The sequence below is a fragment of the Mesoplodon mirus genome, assembly GCF_964341445.2.
Source record: "Mesoplodon mirus genome assembly, chromosome: 18".
Lineage (NCBI taxonomy): Eukaryota > Metazoa > Chordata > Mammalia > Artiodactyla > Ziphiidae > Mesoplodon > Mesoplodon mirus.
In genome coordinates, this window is record NC_138994.1 from 5,828,476 (window position 1) to 5,851,490 (window position 23,015).

At 47.1% G+C, this 23,015-nt stretch overlaps 1 protein-coding gene across 5 annotated transcripts in view; it reads right to left on the reverse strand.

Annotated features, from left to right (window-relative positions):
- Positions 1-751: 751 nt before the first annotated feature.
- The window catches only part of STAT3 (signal transducer and activator of transcription 3), a 60,905-nt gene continuing 38,641 nt past the window's right edge, over positions 752-23,015 (reverse strand). For 2 of the 5 annotated variants that reach the window (XM_082605050.1, XM_082605046.1), the window contains exons 5-24: positions 20,990-21,085; positions 20,753-20,834; positions 20,475-20,569; positions 20,152-20,303; positions 17,650-17,808; positions 17,398-17,490; positions 16,459-16,518; positions 12,834-12,863; positions 12,638-12,731; positions 12,485-12,532; positions 10,217-10,300; positions 9,380-9,478; positions 9,124-9,259; positions 8,357-8,409; positions 8,025-8,119; positions 7,763-7,902; positions 7,063-7,275; positions 3,950-3,992; positions 3,554-3,666; positions 752-2,760 (exon numbers count right to left, since the gene is read on the reverse strand). In XM_082605050.1, coding sequence (XP_082461176.1) covers positions 2,705-2,760; positions 3,554-3,666; positions 3,950-3,992; positions 7,063-7,275; positions 7,763-7,902; positions 8,025-8,119; positions 8,357-8,409; positions 9,124-9,259; positions 9,380-9,478; positions 10,217-10,300; positions 12,485-12,532; positions 12,638-12,731; positions 12,834-12,863; positions 16,459-16,518; positions 17,398-17,490; positions 17,650-17,808; positions 20,152-20,303; positions 20,475-20,569; positions 20,753-20,834; positions 20,990-21,085 — 1,941 coding nt within the window. In that variant the 3' untranslated portion in view covers positions 752-2,704. The remainder of the gene's footprint in view (positions 2,761-3,553; positions 3,667-3,949; positions 3,993-7,062; positions 7,276-7,762; positions 7,903-8,024; positions 8,120-8,356; positions 8,410-9,123; positions 9,260-9,379; positions 9,479-10,216; positions 10,301-12,484; positions 12,533-12,637; positions 12,732-12,833; positions 12,864-16,458; positions 16,519-17,397; positions 17,491-17,649; positions 17,809-20,151; positions 20,304-20,474; positions 20,570-20,752; positions 20,835-20,989; positions 21,086-23,015) is intronic. The other 3 variants (XM_082605049.1, XM_082605047.1, XM_082605048.1) reach the window with 3 other exon arrangements.

The window sequence follows — 23,015 nt, forward strand, 5'->3', positions numbered from 1 at the left end:
CAAAGCGAGGGAGGAAGGGCTCGCAGCCCGCCGGGAGAGGCGCAGGGGCCCGGCGCGGGGCTGGCGGGGGTGGGCGGGAGGGGAGGCAGCCGCCGAGCCGGAGCGCGCTAATCTGGAGCTGCATCTCTGCAGGGGGAGGCGGCGCGTATCTCCCGCACCCGCTCGTCTCCATGGTGTTCGGCGCGGGGGGAGGGGGAGCCAGGCGAGTGGGCGCCGCGGTCTGTGAACTATCACCACCCACGGCCCTGGGCCCGCAGCCGCGGCCCGTTAAGTGTTGACGATCATCCCCACGGAGCGAACTGAAGGGGAAGTGATAATGGAGCCAACTGTGGAAGGGGAGGCCTGGGGTGGTGGGAGTGTCTGCGCCCCAACCCCCCTTAGGTAGCTTATCTGACCCCAGACAGGACACCGCGGCTTGCAAAGGCCCCGGGAGGGAGGGCGGAGGAGGGCAGAAAGAGGGGGCGGGAAGGCCTCCACTCAAGCCGCCTCCATGCGGGAGGGGTCGGACCCCTGGCTCCTCCAGGTATCCCTGAGCTGGAGGCTGGCGGCTAATGTTAAGATGGGAGGCGCTCGGTGCCCCAGAGGCGGGCCTGCGTCTACTGGGGCAGGAGAGGCTAAGGCCACCAGGCCGGGGCCGGGTCAACCACCTCCTCTCAAGACCCAGGCTCAGCCTGTAAGACCCCTTCAGAACTGAAGCAGGGGAAGTGGGACCACCCCGAGCCTCCAGCCAGACAGAGCTGCCGTGCCAGCAGACGGTTGCTATATAACTTTTATTTCTGGAAGGTAAAGTAGATACAGCAATATACAAAAAAAAAAAAAAAGAAAAACCCCACAATAATATAAATTTTTACACTATTAAGTAAGTATACATTGTAATTTGAATGCAGTGGTCAGGACAGCATCTCACAAACCACCGTGTGGGTAGCTCAGGCATCCATGGGAATCTCTAGGCTGGGCAGGGGTCAGGCAGGCAGGTCCTGGAGGACTGGGTTTTTTTAAATGAGGGGCCAAAACAAGTATCAGCTCCTCTCAGGGCTTTTGCTACAATCAGGGTTAAAACCAGAAACACATGCGACCTAAAAGCCACGGGGTTTTAGTTTCTGCTCCAGCGAAGCCGGGATCCTCACCCGAGGTCCCTCGAATTAAGCTGATTATGATCTAGAGAGTGTGGCTAAAGGGAGGTTGCTCCGTACCACCTATCAAACCCATTTGTCTTGGAGAGAAGGTCTCGTCCCCTTCCTTCAAAAACTGGCGAATTTGGGTGTAACGCATAGCATTCCCTAGAAACTCCGGTCGACTGAGACAAGGTAGTTACGGACCACCCAATCTGGCCGTGCCTCTGGGTCTGAGGAGGCCCCATATCAGAGACCACCTCTCATGCCGCTAAGTGTTCTGAGATGCACAGAAAACGCGAGTGGTCCTGCTTCACCGCGGGGGCCCCCATGTGGAGGAGACGGTCACCAGCGCTGGGGGTAGGCTGGGGTGTACACTCCCTCACGTGAGGGACAGACCTCGAGCTTATCACTAAGCCTCTGCCCCTGGCTTAACCAAGTGAAGAAGTGATTACAGGTGCCGCAGGAAATCCCCAAGAAGCTGGGATAGGAACCATATTCCCTGAGCTCAACTAGACCCTTGACTGGGGCCCCCCAGTCTGACTCATGTTCGACCTGTAACTCTCTCCCTCTTATTCCAGGAGGTCCTGAGACCAGGATGCCTAAAGCAAACAGGGCAAGGGACCTTTAGACATGGGAAGGAGCCATGCCACAAGAGCGGCTCAGGTAAACTGGGGGAGAGGAAGAATCATCCCATCCCTTAGAAGGCACCCACAGAAACCACGCAGGCTCGGAAACAGGGGCAGAGTCCGGGGAGGAAAGGCGAGCAGGTTGAAAGTGCCCCTCTGCCCAGCCTCACCTACTAACAGGCCAGTAGGTGAAAGGGGAAAATAAAAACTTTGTTTATCAAAAAAAGTCTAAAATGCTTAGGGTCTCCTTCAACCTTCCTATATGAAAACCAAAGGCCAAGCCACATCTTCAGATGTCTGTTAAGGGCTGGATCTGAAGCTCGTGTCAGGGTTTATATAAATTATCAGCCTGAAGAAAGCTGAATGCCTAAAGCACCAAGGAGGAAATTAACTGAGTTTTCTTAAATACAGAAAAGGCTATGCTGATACAGTGTTTTTTTGTCCTTTAAAAAACATTTTTTTTTTAAGTTTAAAAAGAAACCTAGGGGCTTTGAAAGTCCTATCTTCTATTTGAACGTCAGCAAGGTTCAAAGTGCAATGCCAGGAGGATGTAGCTAGAGACAGCTGTGGCATCAGCTTACAGAAATAGGCAGAGGGATACCGCTGGCACCAGAGGCACTTGTCTGACAATGACAACAAGCTGCTGAGAAAGGCAGGCAGGGGGGCAAAAAAAGACATTTCCTCTTTCTCCCTCTCGCCACCCCTTCCACACCCCCTGATCAGAGCCTCAGAGAGCGCATTCTTATTTGCATTTAGATAAAAGCATATCACCCACATTCACTCATTTCTCTATTTTAAAAAGTGCCCAGATTGCTCAAAGATAACCGAAATGAGAGACGAAAAAAAAAATCTGGAACCACAGAGTTGGGAGTTGAGCTGATCTGGGCTTGGGCTGTTTAAGGGCTGGTGGAACACGGGTCGGTGCCTCTGTCACCTCTCTCTGCAGCTTCCGTCCTCGGCTTCTCACATGGGGGAGGTAGCGCACTCCGAGGTCAGCTCCATGTCGAACGTGAGGGATTCTGGGGGGACACACAGGGAGAGCCAGTTCAGTCGCCTGAGCCCTACAGCTGGCGGGGCCCGCACCCCTAGCCTTTCGGGGCACAGAGGCTCAGGCTGCCACTGCCATCTAGTCTCCTGCTCCTGCCCCTTGGTCGTCAAGATGAGGTCAGAGAATCCAGATTCTCTCCCTTCCCTTCTGGAAGGGCTCAGCCTCCTTCCTACCTTAACTCATTCCCAACTCTCCAGGTTTACGGAAGCTCTAAGGCTGCCCTGTTGAACGCAGCAGCCTGGAGCCACTTGGGATGTGACTAGTCCCAACCGAGATAGGCTGTGGTTATAACACGCGGGGCAGGTTTCAAAGATTTAGTACGAAAGAAAACCTCATTTGTTTTTTTCTTTTCTTTTTCTTTTTTGGCTGCACACTGCACGTGCATCTTGCGGGGATCTTAGTTCCCCGACCAGGGATCGACCCCGTGCCCCATGCAGTGCAAGCGTGGAGTCCTAACCACTGGACCGCCAGGGAAATCCCACACTCATTTTTTTCTAACGTGCAGAAATGCCACTATTTTGGATTTACTGGGCTAAAGAAAATACATTTGTAAAATTAACCTCACCTGTTCCTTTTCACTGTTTTTTAACGTGGCTGCTAGAAAATTTACTCTGGCATGGGGGTGCGCGTTTCTATAGGATAGCGCTGTTCGAGAACTCCTTCTACCAATCCAGGTGCCCCTCGCTTGGCTGTGCACATGGGAGCATCACACCAAGGGGACTGACTTCCCTCACAGGGACAGAGTCCGGCAACCAGATACTCACCAAACTGCCCTCCTGCTGAGGGTTCAGCACCTTCACCATTATTTCCAAACTGCATCAATGAATCTAAAGTGCGGGGGGACATCGGCAGGTCAATGGTATTGCTGCAGGTCGTTCTGTAGGAAATGGGGAGCAGCAGGAGGGGAAAGGGCCGGGTTGACAAGACACAATGGAGAAAAAAAAAAAAGAACAAAACACACACACACAAGCCATCAAACTCTGGTCTCCAACAGAAAAACAAAAGCTCAAGCTTTTTAAACACACGAGGTCACTTTGAGTACTGAACATAGCTCGGAGGGCTCCAACCCTTCACAAGAGAACTCTCACCCGGTGTCCTGTTCCCAGGGATAACTGAGGACATTAGAAATGGAGGCAAAATTGGGAAGGGAAGCCACTTACGGTGTCACACAGATGAACTTAGTCTTCAGGTATGGGGCAGCACCTGGGTAGAAGAAAACTCAGGCTTACTGATTGTGATTCCACTCTTGGGTACCAGGCAGCGGGAAGCCGGCTGCCTCCCCAGGGCTGACTTGAAACTCACTCCATCCTTGACCAGAGATTGCCTGGAACCTCCGTCTCCCCTCAGGGCTGCCCTCCCTCACTGTATACTCTGATGGTCCAGTGCTTGCAGCTGGAAGCTCGGTTCTTCCCCTCAAACCTTCCTGAGACTTTTCAGCCGACCCTGGTCCCGCCTGAGCTCAGATGAGCTCCAGCCTTGTGCTCATTCTTACCCTCGATCATGTAAAGACTTTAACTGCCTGTATGTGGACTGAGTATTGTATTCTAGCCTGGTTGTATCTCTTAGATTGAGTTCCCCGCATGCAGGACTGAGCCCACGCAGTCTGGGCACCACGTCCTGCTCAGATACCGAAGTCACCGAGTCTTTAAGAGAACGTGGAAACGGCTAATGCAGTTCCAAAGCTGAGGGTGACCCCTTCTGTTCCCATCAGCACTCATCTGCCTCTATTACATTTTTCGGTGAGGGTATTAGTAACTCCCCAGTTGGATAACTACATCTCACAGAAGAGCCCCTCCACGGGGAGGATGGCTCTGGACTGGGTGACAGGAGGCCTTATGTCTTCAACAGCTAAGAGATCCGGCCAAGGGCTTTTCTCTCTCGAGTATAAAATAAGAGGGAGGCGGAAGAGGGAGGGGCCCCTCTTGGTCATTTATGATTCTTGTTCTACAGTTAGAAATGTGAAGACCGAAATAAATGAATTTTAAGTGCTAAATGCTTACAGCAAGAGGTCAAAGAGCCCTGGAGACACTGGCATGGAATTTGGGGGATTCAGGTGAACAAACCAATTAGGAGGCACGGGGCAGGGTGGGGTGGGCTGAGAGAAGCACAGCTGTAAAGCTTGGGGCTTACAGTGAAACCGAGGATCAGAAGGTACAATGACAGCCTGAGAAAGGGCATTGCCGAGGGGCCCTTAGGCTCCCATCTGAGTTTATTTTTGGCCAAGAAATAGGTTAACTCAGTACCGAATCCAAAGAAGCTATCGAAGCAGGGTTCTGGTGTCTTATCAATCCATTTTGGCCCAGGCCTGAGGGGAGCTGACACCCCAGACAGAAAAGGGTTTAATTCCCTAAGTGATCAACGTTGCTGAGAAAAACACCTTCGGCCTGAGATGCCACAGTAGAAGCAAAGGAGAACTAAGACTAAAAGCTGATCTATGACTCCGTACAAGGTTGTAAATGCACTTTATCTAATTTGTAAGATAAGGAACTGTCATTTCTACAGAGGAATGTCTCCCTCAAGCCATGAGGAAATACGTGTAAGCTTCTGAGTAAGAAGGAGGGAAGAGTCCTGGGAAGATAATCTAGGAGATAGATTTATCTCCTAGAGACAAGATTTATCTCCTAGAGACAATAAAAACCTCAGGATGAGGGACCTCCCTGGTAGCGCAGTGGTTAAGAATCCGCCTGCCAATGAAGGGGACACGGGTTTGAGCCCTGGTCCAGGAAGATCCCACATGCCGCGGAGCAACTAACAAGCTCTCTAAAAATGGGTTCATACTTAAAAAAAAAAAAAAAAACCTCCAGGATGGGAACAGAGAGGAAATGGTCAGCTGCTCAACTCTGGAGGACCCCACATGCAGCCCGCCGGTGCCCCACACCTGCTGACCCATTTGCCACGCTCACACCCAGCCCCAGGAGGCAGACAAGCACTCAAGTCATTAGTTCCCTTCCTGTGACTGCCGTCTTGGCCCTGAGGAAACACTGAGGCCTCCAGGCAGGAAAGGGCCTTGCATCCCGGTCACACAGGAGGCTTGAGGGAGGGCGCAGCCTCAGACTTGGAACTTGGACCTTGAAAGCAAAATTAGTCAAGGGCCCAGCACTTGGACCTAAATGCCTTCTGCAGAAGGAACAGGGTAGTGTGATGGGGGCTGATAAACAGATCTCCCAACCGAAGCACAACGTGGGAGGAGAGATAAGGGGCAGACAGGAAGTGAGAGTTACGCTCGCCTAGAGTGTGGCCGAGACTCAACCCCAGAACAAAGGAAAAAGGAAAGTCAATTGCCAATTAGCCCCGACTCCCTCTTCCAAGTCTCAGTTCTTCTCACCCCAAGAGATCCCTCACAGGGAACTCCTGTGAAAAAGTGGGAAGGAAGCTGGTGAGTTTGTGTTTGTGTGTGGGAGAGCTCTTTGTACAAACACAGTTTTTTCCAAAGCAACTGGGGCAGGGAAGCCAACCTCAAAGGATCCCTTTAAACCACGACTGGCTCTGTGATTAAGAAAACGTAAATAAAAACAAAGAACAGCAAATTATAGTGTTCTCATCAGGATCTGGACAGAGAACCCAGTGTCCGAGCCCCAGACGCCCATGGGAACAGACTAGGGGGCTCTGCCCTCCACGGTGGCGGTGGTGCTGGAGAGCGAGGCTTTAGTGTGGAAAATGTATGTGTAACTTACAGAAGCACATGGGCTCTTGCACGTTAAAAAACATCTTATCTTCAAGAGCTGCACATTCAAAGGACCAATGCCACGCCCCTCCCACCAGCTGCTGGCTTCCCCTTCAGTCACCACTCCTGTGCTCCTAAACCATGTTCCAGCGCTGCTAACGTTCATTTCCTCCAGAAAGCCTTTCTTCATCCCTCTTGGCGCTGCTCACATTGTTCCGTGATGGGGAAAAGGAAACACGCTGGACTGAAGTCTGAATCGCAAACCTTCCAGCATCTGCTTTGTAAGAGGTGCTGTGCTGGCTGGGCATCCTGTTTCTAGAGAATTCTGCCCTCGCTTTCTTTCCACGGTGTTTTAGGTATGGCTGGGTGTGTGCATGCTGCTTCCCCCTTGAGACTGGTGCTTCTTGTAGGGCAGAGCCTGGTGACTGATTCCTCTCCTCTCTCTAACCCCATCAGCCACCCCCAAAGGCACTCACGACAAAGTTCTTTCCCAGAAAGAGGAATAAAGATCACCAGGCTCTTCAGGCATTTACCTTATCTGTCCTCCCAGGATCCTACAATTTCCCACTTTTCCCCAGAACTAAATGGCTGTCGTGGAAAATCAACAACTACCTGGGTCAGCTTCGGGATGCTCCTGGCTCTCTGGCCGACAGTACTTTCCGAACGCCTCCTCCTTTGGAATGTCAGGGTAGAGATAGACCAGCGGAGACACGAGGATATTGGTGGCATCCATGATCTTATAGCCCATGATGATTTCAGCAAACGACATGTTGTTCAGCTGCTGCTTGGTGTATGGTTCCACCGACTGGATCTGGGTCTTACCTGTCAGGGGAAATGGGAAGGGAAGACTCAGGTGATCTCAGAGAAAACTACCTGATTTATTTTCCCGCAAGGGGGAAAGGCTTATGCCAACCCAGCGCTCGATACCCTCAATATCCTGCCCAGTCGCCTGGCACTGGGGAAATGTTCAGCTGGCTTCGGGAGAGGCTATCCAGCTGGGCCACAGGTAATACACTTGGATAACTATTTACATAAGATATATCAACAGGGTAGGAAAGAAAGGAGATGAAAATGAAATTTAAATAGGGAAATATTAGTCCCTGGAGCCAGCAAAACAAAACTGGCAAACCAGTCCTCCAGCTGGTAGAATTTAGAGAAAAGAAGTCACCCAAATGTGCCTTACAAGTCTGAGGCAGGGGGGTGCGAGGCCATCTCTGCCCACGAGGGGGCAGCACGTGTCTGAAACCAGCAGAGGCGCCGGCGGCAGCGGCGCTCACCACCAGGTGGGGTGGGGAAAAGCCAAGCTTACCGCTGATGTCCTTCTCCACCCAGGTGAAGGTGACTCCTCCTTCTTTGCTGCTTTCACTGAATCTCAGCAGGAAGGTGCCTGGGGGCTTGGTGCTCAAGATGGCCCGCTCCCTCTCCTTACTGATAAAGCCCATTATGTACCTGGAGGCAGAGAGGAGCAACAGCAAGATTTGGGCTGAGGGTTGCCCTGCTATTGGCCTGCGGGGAGAGCGGGGGACCTGTCACACCTGCGCACCCTGCCAGACACAAGAGTTCCAACCTACCCTTCATTCCAAAGGGCCAGGATGTACTTTTTCACAAGGTCAATGATATTGTCCAGCCAGACCCAGAAGGAGAAGCCCTTGCCAGCCATGTTTTCCTGGAGAAAAGAATAATGAGAAAGCCAAGTCCGCCACCATCCCAGGCTTCTCCTTCCTAGGGGTGAGGTGCCACCAAAATCCTCAGGCCCATCTAGCCTCAGGCAGGTGCTACTGGCCGCTGGACCAAGAGCCTAGGGCCTTCAGGCCCAGCGTCCTCCACGACCTCCCAGCAGGTAAGCACCCCTCCCCCTCCCCCTCCCGGGAGGCAGCCACACGGAGTTCACACAGTTGCTTACTTTGCAAAATTTAGCCCACGTGATCTGACACCCTGAATAGTTCACACCAGGTCCTGAAGGAAAAAAAATAATAAAGTAGTATAATTTTCAGTTTTGAATCAAGATCTTATTTCTTCAGACAGAACACGTGCACAACTGCCCCACGATAGACCCTGAAACCGTTGGTTTTCATGTATTTGAATGTTGCCACTGTTGTGTGCATATGGTGCACCCGTCCGCCCCACACCGACCCCATCATTTGACCCCCCCCCCCCCGAGTTGTTGTTTAGCCCAGCTGCCCTTTCTAGCCTCGTGTGGTGGTCCGGGGACCAGCAGCACACACTAAGAAGCTGACAGCTTGAGTTACAGGGTCACATTTGGTGGCAGCATAGGACACAGCATAGGTAGCAGGCAAAACATTCTACTAAGGCTTTTTTTCCAGGGAGAAAATTAAAAACAAGCCTACAGTTTCTTGAAGAAACAAACAGGGATACCAAGCCTTTACTTAGCTCTAACACGCACTTAAAATATCTTCCGATGGTTGGATAAAGTAGTACCCTGGAAGGGTGAGGGAGACAGCCACCAAGAGACAAGAAATCTGCCTCCCGCCTCATAAAAACGACCCCCAGGATGCACACCTCCTCTGTATCCTGACTCCCTGACCTGCTGGAGCACATGTATTCTGGCCCCGGCACAGCATCTTGCTCAGTAAACTCTTCTGAATGAACAGCCCCATGGGCCAGATTCCTTTCCAAGGAGGGTGAGGGGAGAAGAGGTAAAGTGCTGACCTAAGAGTTTCTCCGCCAGCGTTGTCAACTGCTCGATGCTCAGCCCACGCTTGGTGGTGGAGGAGAACTGCCAGCTCAGCACCTCGGCCACTTGATCCCACGTTCCAATTGGGGGCTTGGTGAAAAAGTTCACGTTCTATTGGAAATGACACATTTGCTCCTTTAGATGAGAGGGCGGTGCCTGATGAGCTGCGCTAGGTACCGTGACAGCCCCGAGGCACCGAGAAGCCTCAGGAAAAATGGGGGCCCGACTCACCTTGGGGTTGTTGGTCAGCATGTTATACCACAGGATGGATGCCCAGGCGTTGGGCATCTGACAGATGTTGGAGATCACCACAACTGGCAAGGAGTGGGTCTGTGGAGGGAGCGTGGGATGAGCTGGGGAGGCAGAGGGCCCTCGTGGCTTCCAAAACCTCTTCACGCATATCTCGCAGGGTTTGGAATAAAGGACAGGCCGTGGAGCACACCTGCTTCCAGCCCTCAGGGAGGAGTGGGGCCGAGTCAGCTCAACACCCAGAGCAGAAAGAATGCCCAACTCGGCGGCTGTCTGAACATCACCAGGAACTTGTAAAGCTAACTTGCTCACGGTGGACTCACAGTCCATGGATTCCCCATTTATAACACCTGCAAGGCATCCTCCACTAATCGAAGCTGAACCTGCCCATTAAGCAGATAGGTCCCAGGGATCAAAGACTAGGGTTCCTGCTTTTTCCGGTGTATCTTTAATTTAAAGATCAAGAAGGTTGGAGAAAGAGCATGTAAATGCCATGACTGTCTGTATACTAAAGACATTGGTTGTTGAAAGACTGTTTTGCGCAAACTTTATAAAGTCGGCTCTGATCAATGTCTAAATATGAGTTTTTATATCAAGTTTGCTGAAAGCTGAGTAGACATGTATCTTCTAAGCACTCAGGCAAGACTTTACTCTCAGGTGGGATACTAAGGATTTGGGGGAGGAAGAGAAGCAAAAGTAAACACAGTGCTTAGCAAAGAGTCACCATTCCACATTCTGGAGTAAAAACCTCAACTAGAAGAAGTCTTGTCCTGAATTACCACTGCGTGCAGCCCTACCCAGTTCTGTCACAGAACTCACCTCTAGGTCGATCTTGAGGCCTTGGTGATACACCTCAGTCTCAAAGGTGATCAGGTGCAGCTCTTCAGTCACAATCAAGGAGGCCTACAAGAAGGAGAAGGACGCTATTCCTCAGAGAGGATGGTATTCCGTCCTGACGCCACCACTACGCCATCCAGAAGGGCAATCCACCAGGTGGCCACAGACACAACTGGAGCACATGGTCTCTTCAACCCTATCACTCTCCAGTGCTGTAGTCCTCAACCTGACCTCCTACTAGCTTTATTATGATACTAAGGAGATCCAATAGGTTATGTATAAAATGGGTAAAGCACAAAGAATGACCAAACAGTGAACACCTGCATACCCACCACCCAGTTTAAGGGAAAGACAGTCACTACTGAGGTTCTCTGGGCACCTTCCCAACCCCATCCACCCCTGTGCCTCCTCCCTCAGAAGTAACAGCTATTTTGTCTTTTGAGTTCATCATTTCCTAGCTCTTCTTGATGGTTTTACCACATTTACACCTCTCAACAATGTATGTGTGATTTGGTTTGTTTAGTTCCATCTGATACATATGGAATCACACGCTGTGTGTGCTTTTGTGACTCGCTTTTCACATCCACGTAGCTGTGTGCACCTGCAATCTCTCCATTTTCACAGCTGTATAGTATTCCATCACCCGACTATACTGCAGACCATTTATCCACTCTAGTGCTGATGGCATTTGGTTTGTATTAGGGCTTACAATCAGGCTGCTCTGACATTTTGTACATATCTCCTGCTACCTACGTGCAATGATTCCTCTATTGTTAAATCCTGGGAGTGGCACTATTGGTTTACAGGGTATGTTCATTTTTATAATGCCCAGTTGTTGGGCTTCCCTGGTGGCGCAGTGGTTGGGAGTCCGCCTGCCGATGCAGGGGACACGGGTTCGTGCCCCGGTCCGGGAAGATCCCACATGCCGCGGAGCGGCTGGGCCCGTGAGCCATGGCCGCTGAGCCTGCGCGTCCGGAGCCTGTGCTCTGCAACGGGAGAGGCCACAACAGTGAGAGGCCCGCGTACCGCAAAAAAAAAAAAAATAAAAAAAAAATTAAAAAAAAAAATGCCCAATTGTTTTCCAAAGTGACTGTAAAAATTTATACTCCCACCAGCAATATAGTGACATTATTTTGAATGAGAATTGCCAATGAATTATTAGAAATTCCAATTCATATTTTAAATGCTCTTTTTCTAATTACAAAAGTAATACACGTTCAGTTTAAATGCAAATATTACAGAGAGAGTACAGAGTAGCCTTGGATAAGAACAGCAGCACTGTTTGGTAGATATTCCTCTAGAATTCTGTAATGCAGACATGAATAGACAAAATACAGTGTAAGTTTTTTTAAACAAATATACTAATATACTACTCAAATTATTTTGCATCTTTTTTTCCTAAATAAATATGCCACATACATTTTCTTGTATCATTGCATACCTCACTCTTTAACTGCTGTCAAGTATTATAAATTCAATTTTTTTTTTTTTTTCAAAAGGCCTGCTACGTTCTAGAGAAGAGGGTAAGAATAGCTCAGGGGACAAATATCAGAAAAAGAATAGGGTGTCACAGTTTTATAAAAAATATTTAAAACTAGTTTTTGGTCACATTTACCTTTTTTTTTTAAAGTGTGTTCTTTTTTTTTTCTTTTTTGGCCACGCCACATGACTTATGGGATCTTAGTTCCCCAACCAGGGATCAAACCCAGGCCCATGGCAGTGAAAGCCCTGATTCTTAACCACTGGACCACCAGGGAAGTCCCTTAAGTTTATTCCTGACACTAAGAGTCCAATAATCTGAATAAATGGGAGGCAGAGGAGAAATAAGGGGATTTGTATTGTTTTGTTCTTTTTCTTTTGGTAAAATGTTTAACTCGGATTTGTTGAAACCTTCCATCCCACCTCAGTGACCAAAACAGGTCACCCAAAGCTGAGCCAAGCCATGTCAGCGCACAGAAGTTGGAAGGGGAATTTGGAAAGTCCCAGGCAAGGTGGAAGGCTTCTTTTCCACTACGTGGGTGTGGGCAAGGGACTTTCCACTCCTTAATGATGCGCTAACTCCCAGGACAATCAAGGAAATGCTCCGAGCCCGAGTACTCCAAGGCATGAGTGACTCCTGATGTGTCCTGTTGGCCTGTGGTGACTGCAGCTGGTCAGGTGTCTCTACTTCTGGGCAGTAAGAAGGCTCTTTTTCTCTCCTGCTCAAAGAAAACTCTCCTATAGTTGGCTTTCATCCCCAACAAAACTTACGTCGCAGTTGGCTCGGCCCCCGTTACCACATCTCTGCTCTCTCAGGGTCTGTAAGAAAAGCAAAGAGCATCCCCTGTCACCTGAGGCTCTCCCCTAACCCCTCCCCCTGCCAGAGACCCTGGGAGCAGGTGAGTCCGGGCTTCTCCCGTGTACCAAGTGTTTGAACTCTGCGGAGAGGCTGCCGTTGTTAGACTCTTCCATGTTCATCACTTTCGTGTTTGTGCCCAGGATGTTAAATTTCCGGGATCTGAATCACAGGAGAAAAAAACCAACCACATAGGTGAGCGAGTGGTCAGAGGACAAAGTTAGATTAAACGGGAACACAAGGAAGCCTCCAGGCTGCACTTACCCTCTGAGAGCTGCAACATCCCCGGAGTCTCTGTTAAGAACACAAACCAGTGGTAATAAAAAAGGCCCTGAGTTTCTTCAGAAGTCTACTTTGAACACCTATAATTTATTCTGATGGAAGAACTGCTGTTCTCCTGGGGATTTCTGTAAGTGACTCAATTACATTTTATATGTGAAATTAACAATCCTATACATGCTGAAGTAGTAGACACAGCTGGCTGCCTACCCTCTTCCTAACAGAACCTTGACTCTGTCAGGGATCTTTCCCATCCCCACCTCCAGGGGATCCTGATCGTTAAGCTCACCAGAACAGAGCATGCCCACAGGGCAGCAGTCCAGGGGTGAGGACAGGACCTTCACTGTCTCAATCAGATTGGGAAGGATTCTCTCTCAGGCTGTACTTACGTTCCATAGCTTCAGCTGAACATGAGCAAGGAGGCATGTGGCCTTAACTACCACAAGCAACCATGCAGCAACCCAGAAGGGAACCCTAGAATGCCAGTGACACTTATGGTGGCAGAGAAGAGAGACGGAAGATTCTGGGTCCTTGATGACATCAATTGAGTCACTGATCTCACCGTCAGACACTTGTTCTAACTTTGCATTTCCAGTAAACTGGGTTGCAAATTTCCTTATTCTTTAAGCCACACTGGGTTTTCTGCAGAGGTTTACTGTTACCTGTAACTCAGAGCATCCCACTGATGTCGCTGGAAATATTCTTCCCAGTGTGTTCCCTGTGTTTTTGAATATTTCATTTTTTATATAGTCACCATTTCTCAGTGTCTTCCTTTCTTTCTAAAATTATTTTAGTTCCATTTAAAAAGTCCTTCTCATTGCTATATACTCACTTATGCTTTTAGAAAAACAGCTACTCTTTATTAAACAGTACATTCTGTGGGAGTTTACAGATTAAAATGGATCAACTTTTAAACCATTCAGAAGATACCTTTCCATATACCACATTTTTATTTATTTATTTATTTATTTTGGCCATGCAGCTTGTGGGACCTTACTTCCCTGACCAGAGATTGAACCCAGGCCCTCGGCAGTGAAAGCTCAGAGTCTTAACCACTGGACTGCCAGGGAATTCCCCATATATCACATTTGAGAACTTAAAGTCCTCGTTATCAGAAAATTTTCCCTCATGTCTAGCCTATATTTACTTTCTTTTTTCACATTATTTTTTTTGGTATACCTTTGATGTAATTGACAAATAATAAACTGCATATATAAAATGCACAATTTGATAAGGTTTGATATATGTATACTATACACACCTGTGACATCAGCCCAATTAAGATAATGAACATACCCAGCATCCCCAAGTTTCCCTACGCCCTTATGTGACCCATTCCCCAATCCCACACTCCGCCCACCCCTGTCCCCAGGCAACCAATGATCTGCTTTCAGTCATGACAGATTCATTCGCACTTCTAGAATTTTATATAAATGACAATGTAAAGTATGTACTGTTTTTTTCTTGGTCTGGCTTTTCTCATTCAGTGTATTAATTTGGAGATTTATCCTTGTGTTGTGGGTATCAATAGTTCATTCCTTTTTGTTGGTGAATAATATTCCGTTGCATGGATATACCACCAACTGTTTATTCACCTGTTGATGGACACTCGTCTATTAATGAAGATTCCTGTACAACCCTTTGTGTGGACATATGCTTTCATTTCTCTTGGGTAAATACCTAGGAGTGGAATGGTTAGGTCATAGGGTAGGTACATGTTTAACTTTTTAGGAAACTGCCAAATTGTTTTCCAAAACTGGTTGCCATTTTTACCACCATTATATTATACATTTGCCTGTACTTTTAAGGTATATCTAGAATTTATTCTGATGGACAGTGAAAAGTTAACTTCTTACTCAAATCCCCCCAATACCAAGTTTCCCTAAGACGACTTACTGAATAATCCACCCTTCCCTCGCTAATTTAAGATATCAATTAAAATGTATATTAATTCCTGGGCTTCCCTGGTGGCGCAGTGGTTGAGAGTCCGCCTGCCGATGCAGGGGACACGGGTTTGTGCCCCGGTCCAGGAGGATCCCACGTGCCGCGGAGCGGCTGGGCCCGTGAGCCGTGGCCGCTGGGCCTGCGCGTCTGGAGCCTGTGCTCCGCAACGGGAGAGGCCACAGCGGTGAGAGGCCCGTGTACCGCAAAAAAAAAAAAAAAAAAAAAAAAGTATATTAATTCCTTATATAAACCTGAAGTCTATTTTTGGACTTTAGATTTTGCTTCAATGATCAGTTTATTCCTGCCCTGGTAACACACTCATTTAGCAACTGAAACTTTGTGATACATTTTAATATTGGGCAAGGCAGCTTCCCATAACACCCCCCATAATTTTTATTTGTTAAAAGAATTCTTTTGGAAAGTGAATAGCAAAAGAACCACCATTCTGGTGGTTGTCAGGCGCTGGAGGGAGCGGTAAATGGGGATTTGCTCTTCAATGGATATAGAGTTTCAGTTTTATAAGATGAAAAAGTTCTGGAGATCTCTTGCAAAACAATGTCCATATACTCCACACTGCTGAACTGCACCCTTACAAACGGTTGATATCAACCATACATCAATAAAAAAATAAAAAGAAAAAAAAGAAAAAAGAAAAAATATGAGGTAAATTTGAACAGTAACTGGCTATTTGATGATATTAAAGAAGCATTTGGGGCAAGATTTTAAATTGCTAAGATGGTAAATTTTATGTTTATCACAATTAAAAATAAACAAATCCTTTTTAAAAACTATCTCTGCTTATTTTTTTCATCTAAGATATAACTTGAAAAGCAAGTCAAGAGTTTTTAAAAATCCTATTCATGTTTTGGTTGGTTCTATATTAACTGGGAAGAATCAACATCTTTATAATAAAATTAAAAGTCTTCAATCCAGAAGTATGACTTATCGCCTCACTTTTAAAAAGCCACTTCCTTGCTAAAATTTCACAGTGTCCTTCAAGTACGTCTTAAATATTTCTGTTAAGTTTATCACCATATATTTTTTATTTTTGTTGCTTATTGTGAGATCATTTTTCTATTATAATTTCTAACTGGTTGATGCTAATTTATGGTTAAAGTAATCAATTTTTGCTTATTTATTTATTTATTAAACTTACCACCGTCCTAAGTCCCTAATTTCATTAGTAACTATTTTCCAATTCATTTTCATGAAATTTCCAGATAAACAATTATATCACCTACATTTTCTCTTTTTTAATCTTTTCAGAGGGTAAGTGTATTTTAATTTTTTAAAGGTACTGTCAAATTCTGAAGAGGATTCCATTATGTGGTAAAGTGCGAAACAGCAACAAAAATCAATTTTCCCATATAGTCTCAGTTTCATATAATATGCATACATTACATTTATAAGTAAAAAAATGAAAAAAGAAAAAGAGGAACTCGAGGTCACAATAGCAATCGCAACTCAAATCTGTACCGCTAGCTTCGTGGTTTTGTTCAGGCACATAAATGACAATGCACAGCAAGGCTTCTGAAAACTTTTTAAAGAAACGAAGATCTCTGAACGAAGATAAAGCCTCTAAGTTCACATGATGCCTGTCAAAGTTCCCATTTCTCTGTCCCTCATTGAAAAAAAGAAAAAAAGAGCTAAGATAAGGAGTACTTACTTGTCAATGCACACTTTAATTTTAAGCTGATAATTTAGCTCAGGGAATTTGACCAGCAATCTATTTCAAAAAAAAAAAAGAAAGAAAGAAAAAAAAAGTTTCAGAGCAAAGAAAAAACATCCAATTAAAAAAAAAAAAAAGTCACTAGGCTCCCCCAGCAACTTCTAGTTGAAGTAATATAAAATTCGTTAACTCTTCAATTCTAAAGAGGTAAGTCATAATCCCAAATTCCTCTTCCCATGGGTGCTGGGTTTGACCTTAAGTCAAGCACCAGGCCAAAAGGGACTGAAAGAAAGCCTAAGAACTAGGAACTTAGATAAAGTTGTGAGAGATTCACCAAAGGATAATGAAAGCCATTTCATGAAAAATATTACAGGAATACGTGCTCTGCAGGTGGTATTCTTTCTATTAAACCTGAAACCTAACACCATACTACCTTTCTGAGGAGGGAAATTTCACTGCAGACCGGCAAACCCCAGCTTACCTGTTCTGACTTGAATGTGAAAGTAACGCTCCACCTGCAGGCCCCTCACCCATCTGCCCGGTGGCCTCTTAGCTTCTATTATCACTAAGCTTTATTCTTTCCCTTAAGATCCTCAGGGAAAAGTAGGCTCAAAGAACAAAAAATAACTGGCATTATTCTGCCTCTTTTGCAGGAGAGATGGAGATTCTATGGCTTAAGACTTTAGGCCTGGAATCTTAGGAATACAATGGGCCTGAATCATAGGAATATGCCCAGGTAACCTCAAAGAGATTACCATTCTTTAGCTTTTGACAGGAGAATCAAAGAGCAAGCTGATATTATGCCAACAAATTCCATATCCATCATGGTACTGCCTGCGACGCCTATACAGAACCACCCTGGCCACCAACTCTGTTCTGGCCCTGAGAGTGACCCTTGATACAATATCTGCCAGAAGTGGAGGTTCTGTGGCCCACCTGACTTTAGTTGTAAACTGGACACCGGTCTTGATGACTAAGGGCCGGTCGGGATGCATAGGCATGCAGGGCTGCCGCTCCACCACAAAGGCACTGGAAGGGAAAGAGAAGGGTAGTGGTTCACACACAACTCAGTGGGCCAGTCCCTGTCCTGTTCCTCGGAAGTCAGCCAATCTCTTGTTCAGTGACATTTTGCGGAGGGTGGGTGGAGGGCGGGGGTGATGGGGGAAAGGGACAGGGACTCTAAGCTACCTTTTCATTAAGTTTCTAAACAGCTCTACGATTCTCTCCTCCAGCATTGGCCGGTGCTGTACAATGGGATCCCCTTTGTAGCTAACTTTCTGCTGCAACTCCTCCAGTTTCTTAATTTGTTGGCGGGTCTGAAGTTGAGATTCTGCCAATGAGGTTATCCTGCCAATAAAATAAGGAAGATACCAGTTACCTAAGTGGGTGTACACAGGTGAGGTGGGGAAGGGAGTACCACAGGTATAAACACCTCTACACAGTCCCCTGACATAAGAAAGGGGCATTTTTTTTCATTGTGGGAAGATATGCATAGCATAAAATTGACCGTTTCTAAATGTACAGTTCAGCAGCATTAGATTAGAAAAGGGAAACTTATTTTTGCCTTTTTGGGGGGTTTTTTTGCACATGCTGTGTGGCTTGCAGGATCTTAGTTCCCTGAGCAGGGACTGAACCTGGTCCCTGGCACTGAAAGTGATGAGTCCTAACCACTGGACCGCCAGGGAATTCCCTATTTTGTCTTTTTAATTTTTTTTTTTTTTTCTTTTTGTGGTACGCAGGCCTCTCGCTGCTGTGGCCTCTCCCGTTGCGGAGCACAGGCTCCGGACGCGCAGGCTCAGCGGCCATGGCTCACGGGCCCAGCCGCTCCGCGGCACGTGGGATCTTCCCGGACCGGGGCACGAACCCGTGTCCCCTGCATTGGCAGGCGGACTCTCAACCACTGCGCCACCAGGGAAGCCCCCTATTTTGCCTTTTTAAAACAGTGCCTTCCTAAAATTTTACATTTCAAAGAGGAAGGCAGGCATAGAGGAAGAAGTGTCAAAACTTATGCCACTAGGAGGCATTAATCGGGTTACCATTGGAAAGTGACAAACATTAGAACCCAGATATGGAGAACATGAAATAAGGAATTTGATGCTCACTTTTCCTCAGCCTAACTTGTCTTTGTACCCAAATGTGAGGCCTGGGGAAGCACAGGACATCAGACAGCCCAAGAAGATGGGTTTGAGCCAGCTCTGTCCCTCACTATCTGTGCAAACTTGGCCAGGTCCCTTCACTCTCGTGGGCCTTGGTGTCCCCTTGCCTGAGAGATGGGGGGTTGAACTGCATGATCCCCAGGAGCCCTTTCAACCTCACCTACCATGGATCAAAGGATGTGACATTATGTTTCAAAATATTGATACCATGCAATAGAAAAAGTAGACAGGGAGACAAAGGCTGATTAAGTCTGTCCCCAAGAATGGAGAATATCAGTGTCTCTCTGTGATGGCCCCCCACTAGTTTAGTAAAGACTCCAAAGAGAGAAGGTGGAAGGCAAGGGGCGGGGGAGGACGGCACCAGGACTTCTGAGCTCGCTGACTCCCTTCTGGCATCTACATTCTCCATTCCCAGAACTTAAGTTTTTTGGTTCCCTGATCAGGAAGCATTTAAAACTGCTCTCAGTAAATCAGCAAAGCTCAGGGTTAGTGAGGATATGAACAAACAGGCATCTCATGTAGAGTTGTCCTAAATTTCCAGTTTCACGCTCTGTGTATCTGGGGTCCCTTTCATATTAAGTTTCTCCCAGTTTAAGCTGGTGCAGCATATTCATCATTGGGCCTTGCACATCAAGGGTGCTCCATCAAGATTTTCTGAATGAATGAAAGTAAAAGAGCGGATTATAGAAGAGCATATAAAGAATGATCCTACGAATGTGAAATGTATAGATTTCTATCTTTATATATACAACAGATGTCTAGAGTGACAGTGACCAAAATTTTAATTCTAAGTACCTCTGCATGATTTGATCTTTAAAGTCTTTTCTCCTCTTTATTAATATCCTGTATTTGAACTTTTTTCCCTTATAGAAAGCATGTCATTTGAGAGTATTAAAGTAACTAAAATTTAAAATTTAGTCCACGTGTTAAATACAGTTAAACCAAAAGCTTTATTTCAATTAGTCAAATATATTTAAAATATAGCAATATAGGGACTTCCCTGGTGGCTCAGTGGCTAAGAATCCGCCTACCAATGCAGGGTACACGGGTTCGAGGCCTGGTCCGGGAAGATCCCACATGCTGCGGAGCAACTAAGCCCATGCGCCACAACTACTGAGCCTGCGCTCTACAGCCTGTGAGCCACAACTACTGAAGCCCACGCACTAGAGCCTGGGCTCCGCAACAAGAGAAGCCACCGCAATGAGAAGCCCAAGCACCGCAACGAAGAGCAGCCTGCGCTCGCTGCAACCAGAGAAAGACCGCGTGCAGCAACGAAGACCCAATGCAGCCAAAAAAACCCCAAACAAATAAATAAATAATTTGTTTTAAAAAAAATAAAATATAGCAATATAAGTACATTTTCATTAAAAAAAATTGTCCAAATAAAGTAAAAGTTTTAACCCTTAGACTAAATTTGAGTATGTTAAAGTCCCCACCTCTGAAATGTAGTAGCAACTCTTTGGGCCTGCAGTTCTGACCATAATTTAGCACAGCTTTCTAGAAAGAAAGGAAAAACTTCTCTTTTCTGTTTTACCAGTTTTCTAGCCGATCTAGGCAGATGTTGGGAGGGCCTCCAATGCAAGCTATCTGCTGCCGCCTCTTCCAGTCCGCCAGCTCTTCATCCGTGAGAGTTTTCTGCACGTACTCCATAGCTGACAAAAGCCCTGCCAACTCACTCACGATGCTCTGGTTGGAAACCAAAAACAAAGTCAGAAAACATTTCCTCAGACCGTCTCTCACCAGTCTTTAGTCAATTCCAGAGAAGGAACCCATTAGAAAACAAGCAAGTTCTTCCCTGAGATGCCCAAGCCCTGCACGTGAGTGCGACAGGCAGGCGGAGGTGTCCACTGCTCTTACTCGCCGCATCTGGTCCAGCGCAGTAAGCATCTGTTCGAGCTGCTGCATCTTCTGCCTGGTCACTGACTGGTTGTTTCCATTCAGATCTTGCATATCTGAGAAGGAAGGAGAAACTCCTTGAGCTGACGGAATACTCCTATCCTCAGTAACGAGGCTCCCTTAAGTGCCAGCAGCGCCTGAGCACCCACTCCCCCGAGTCTGAACAAGCAAGTCCTGAGACTCAAGTAGTACAAACTCACTTTCTACAGGAGATTTTAACGTCTCTAATATTCACTTGCCTCCTTGACTCTTGAGGGTTTTGTAGTTGAAATCAAAGTCATCCTGGAGATTCTCTACCACTTTCATTTTCTGTTCTAGATCCTGTTTAAAACAAACCAAAACAGAAGTAAAAAGGATTTCCCTGGGGAGAGGGAAAAGGAAGTTTCTGAATAGGATTAAAAACCTCACAGAAGATACACGCAGGACCCACAGGCAACTTCCCCAAGGAAAGTCTTCCTGCCCTAGACTTGCTTCACCTGGACACGCTTCCGGACATCCTGTAGGTGTTGCTCCAGCATTTGCTGTTTCTCCGTCACCACGGCGGCTGTGGGATGGTTGGCCTGGCCCCCTTGCTGCCAAAAAAGGGAGCCGATGTACACGTGAATGCTGGAGGTACGGGGAGAAAAACAGCTCTGTCTAGTCCCCATCCACCCCCACTACCCTTCCTGCTTGGCCTGAGCTGCTGCTGCCCTTGTGAGGGGCAAGGTGGTTACATGGCAGCCGGTGCTCTCCAGGTGCTGTCCGTCTGGTGCCAAGAAAGCTCTCCCACTTTTACCTGTATCCTTGGCTTTTTACCTCTAGGTCATACTATAAACCCACTCTACGTATTGCACTAGGAGACCACATGTTCAGCTAAGACACAGTGCCCGCCTTCAGAAAACTCATTCTAGGTAAGTATATATATAAGAAAATTCAGAACAATTTATGACAGCAGATGCTAGATGCCTCTTTTAATGCATCGGGCGGGACCTACCGTACAGCACAGGGAACTCTACTCCGTGTTCTCTAATAACCTATATGGGAAAGATCCCGGAAAAGAATGGATATATGTATGTGTATAACTAAATCACTTTGCTGTACACCTGAAACTAACACAACATTGTAAATCAATTATATCCCAATATAAAATAAAAATTAAATTTTAAAATAATAATAAATAAATGCATTGGGCAGGGGGACTTCCCTGGTGGTCCAGTGGTTAAGAATCCATGCTTCCACTGCAGGGGGCAGGGGTTCGATCCCTGGTCGAGGAACTAAGATCCCGCCCGCCAGGAGGTGCGGCCAAAAAAAAAAAAAAAAAAAAAAAAGCACGGGGGTGTCCAGTACATTTCTGTGGGATAATAAAAAAAACAGTCTGTCCCAGGGTGAAATTCCCTATCAAGAAATATTATCTCAGGGCTTCCCTGGTGGTGCAGTGGTTGAGAGTCTGCCTGCCGATGCAGGGGACACGGGTTCGTGCCCCGGTCCGAGAAGATCCCACATGCCGCGGAGCGGCTGGGCCCGTGAGCCACGGCCGCTGAGCCTGCGCGTCCGGAGCCTGTGCTCCACAGCGGGAGAGGCCACAACAGTGAGAGGCCCGCGTACCGCAAAAAAAAAAAAAAAAAAAGAAAGAAAGAAATATTATCTCAGGGGAGAAGGGGGAGGCTGGTGCCTTGAAAAGGTCGAATTGCACATGAAACTTACAAATAAGTTTTGTCAAAGTAATAGGACGTCTTCGGACAAAAAAGACCATGTAAAAGCTGCAAGTGACCAAGACAGTGTGCTACTGGCATAGGATGGAGATATCAGCCAATGGAACAGAACTGAGAGTCCAAGAAAGACATTATATACCCAGTTTCCCAAACTAGAAATTCTGGGTTGTCTTTGATTTCACACTGAGCCACCAAATCTTCCTGGCTCTATATTCCGTAATCTCTCCAACTGATCTCTAGCCCCACTGGCTCAGTTCAAGCCCCGACTGTTGATCCCTTTGCCTCTAATCTCGCTCACTTCCAATCTGCTCTCTACACTGCTGCCAGAAGTCTCCAAAATAGATCTAAACATGCCAGCTTTAGAGGGAACCATACTCTCCTTTTCCAGTGGACCCTGTCCAAGCCCACAGAATACAGACTTCCCTTAGAAGTTCTGGGAAGGCGACCTCCACCCTTACTCTCTTCACAGGGGGAGTGATTCATCGGATGAGTGAGGTTGGGAGAAAGACTCTAGCACATGGAGATCTTCGAAGGGCCCAGCACTTAAGCTGGTGCCTCTCTCCTCCCACTCTTGCCTTCCTGGGGCACTCCTGGGGCAGAAGCGAGGGCTTGGTTTCTAGAAGCAGTTCTAGGGACCTATGTCTCTCTTCAGTGGGCATTAGTGAGTGGTCTTTGAAGTTCCATAAGGATGACTGGGGCAGTGCTGCCCCTGCAAACTCAGTCTGTCACCCCAAGACCTGACCCAGGGGACAGGTATCTAAACAACAAGGACCTACTGTATAGCACAGGGAACACTGCTCAATGTTATGTG